Here is a 2,833-nt window from a genome sequence, read left to right as displayed (position 1 = left end):
AATTAGTATTAGTGTTAGCAGTTTTCCTCTGAGGCTGAGAGAGTGTGACTTGCCCAGGGTCACCCAGTGGGTTTTCATGGTCAAGACAGGATTCAAACTGTGTTCTTCAGAGTCGTAGTCCAATACTCAAACCACTCTATCGGACTACCTCAGAATAGCAATACACCCCAGCACAAAGAAATAACCAGAGGTCTGGCTCCAAAAGGCTATTTTGAGGCTAAAATAGATTACTGGGAAATGAAATAGCCCTCTAATAGCCAATTGCTCATCTCAGTGAGGGAATTGGAAAGTACAGCTGGCCAAGTTCTAAACGAGAGGAAAAACTACTGGATCCTGTGATATTGCCCACTCCTGCTACAGATTGCAGCTAGCATAAAACATGGAATAATATGACATACAAGCATGTCCTCCACCTCTCAAAAGAAATATATGCAATAGACAAGTAAACAATCACTATTCTTGGTGTGTAAATTGTAACGTGCAATTGCTTATATAATTGCAGATGGAGTTGGCCAATGGGACCACAGTCCAGGAATTCATTCTGCTGGGATTTGGAGCTGAGCAGCAGAAGCGGTTCCTTCTCCTCACCTTTTTCTCTGTTCTCTACATGCTGACTTTGGTGGAGAACATCACCATTATCACCCTGGTGCTTGTAGACACCCGCTTGGCCCGGCTCCCCATGTACATCCTCCTGAGCAACTTCTCCTGGCTGGAGATGTGCTACGTAACCACCACTGTGCCCCGGATGCTTTATGACCTGGCATTCCCTCATGGAGTCATCTCCTTCCAGGCCTGCTTCTTCCAGTTCTATATCTTCTTCTCTCTTGGCTGCACCGAATGCTTCTTCCTCTCAGCTATGGCCTTGGATCGATACCTGGCTATTTGCCATCCACTGCAGTATCCAAAAATCATGTCCAAAGAAACCTGCTATACCCTAATAAGCGCAACTTGGACCATTGGATTCTCGGGTTACATTGTCCCTGTGACTTTGATCTCCAGGTTGTCCTTCTGTGGCCCCAACATCATTGACCATTTTGTGTGTGATCCTGGTCCCATCCTGTCACTGGCCTGCCCCCCGCTGGATAATATCCCCCTTTTTTGGCAGTTTTCCATGAATGTTCTAGTGATCTTGGGTAATTTTTTATTTGTTTTACTGTCCTATGGTGTTGTCATTTTCACCCTGATGAAATCCTCTAATAAAGGCAGTCGTGGGAAGGCCTTCTCCACCATTTCCTTCCACCTTTTGGTTGTGATCCTCTTTTACGGCCCAGTGGTAGGGATGTACGTAGCTCCAGTTGGAGGAAGTCATTCGCAGATCAGTAAAACAGTAACAGTCTTCTACACAGCCATCACACCTTTTCTCAACCCCCTGATTTATTGTTTGAGGAACAATCAGGTGAAAGAGGCACTGTGGAGGCTGCTGAGAAGAAAGGAAAGGTGGCTAAGAAGGAAAGTGACAGTGTAAAAAGGAGGAAGAAAAGAGAAAATCAGGAACACCCATAAAACAATTTCAGCATATTCCCAGGGGGAGAAAAAAAGACTTCCTTCATTGACAAATCCAACTGGCTCTGAGCAAGTTGTCTGTGAGAGATGACTTTGCCTTGGAGCGAGGAGAGCCAGGTGTCTTGTCAAATAGGTTTTGCATCTTGGATCAATCACCCCACTGGAACCCCACCTTGAACTTAATACTACTTTTCCATGGTTTTATTTCAGGTGAATAGCAGGCGTCAGAAAAGCCCATTAGTGGATCATGTTATTTTTGTGATCTTTCTGAAACTGGACTCACCTGGACTTTGGGGATGGTGTTGTCTTGGGTTGGGCTGAACTGGAAAACTTATGAGATTGTTGTTGATACTCTTACTGTTGTTGTTGTTGTGTGAGAGTATTCTAATTGTTTCTGACTTATGACAGCCTTAAGATGAACGTATCATAGGCTTTTCTCAGCAAAATTTGTTCAGAGGAGTTTGTCATTGCCTTCTTCAGAGGCTCAGAGATCATGACTTGCTCCCTAAGGCCACCCAGTAAGTTTTCATGACCGAGCAAGGATTCGAAGCCTAATCTCCCAGTGTTGCAATATGGTACTTAAACCACTATGCCACACTGCCTCTTAGGGGGACTAAGCACTAAATAAGAAAGAAAACAAATATCCTTGTCATGTGACAGCAAAATATGTATGTATGCATATATGTATCTATGCATTTGTACATGTATGTGTGTATGGATATGGATATAGATATGGATATGGATACGGATATGTATTGGCCAGTTTCAAATAATTTCTGTAATTTCAAGTCTGTTTTTTCTGCGCTTTTATAAATGCACACATTTAGAACTGAGGTGTGTTCTGCCATTCTCTTTTTTTTAATTGAAACTTTATTGTTAAAATCAAGGGTAGCTACATATCAACGCAGAAAAAGCAACAAGAAAAAAACAAGCAAACTTCAAATTACTATTTACACCTACAAATGTTAATAAATACATACTAATGTGCACATAATAAACATACTAATAATAAAAACAATAAAAGACTTCCAGCTGTCTTCTGCCACTGTTGTTAACTGAACCTCCACATTTCCTTTTAACATTCTCCATGGACTAATAAAAAATAGAAGCACTGGATATGTTGTCTGTTTTTTTGTAAGCAATCGGCCTCTATTTTTTGCTTGCTCTGTGTGTATGTGTGCACAAACATATTCATGTGCACATGTGCATGCACGCACATGTGCGTGCATGCACCACACCTAGATTCCCAAAAGTAAAGGCATATTTAGTGCAAATGTTTCATGCTTCACTCTTACAATGGATATGAAAACTTTCTCTAAGTTGGGAAACT

General features: G+C 41.8%; 1 protein-coding gene across 1 annotated transcript; it reads left to right on the top strand.

Annotated features, from left to right (window-relative positions):
• Nucleotides 1-502: 502 nt before the first annotated feature.
• On the top strand, nt 503-1,465 carry LOC149303960 (olfactory receptor 11H6-like). Its single transcript, XM_089480764.1, has one exon. It carries the CDS (start codon nt 503-505, stop codon nt 1,463-1,465), a length of 963 nt encoding a protein of 320 aa, XP_089336890.1.
• Nucleotides 1,466-2,833: the final 1,368 nt, after the last annotated feature.

Source organism: Sceloporus occidentalis, unplaced genomic scaffold (genome assembly GCF_023333645.1).
Source record: "Sceloporus occidentalis isolate IW3139 unplaced genomic scaffold, rSceOcc1.0.p SCAF_14, whole genome shotgun sequence".
Taxonomy (NCBI): Eukaryota; Metazoa; Chordata; class Lepidosauria; order Squamata; family Phrynosomatidae; genus Sceloporus; species Sceloporus occidentalis.
This window is presented reverse-complemented; position numbering and strand designations above follow the sequence as displayed.

Coding starts and splice junctions, on each gene's coding strand:
- LOC149303960 (XM_089480764.1), top strand. CDS start 503: ATGGAGTTGGCCAATGGGACCACAGTCCAGGAATTCATTCTGCTGGGA.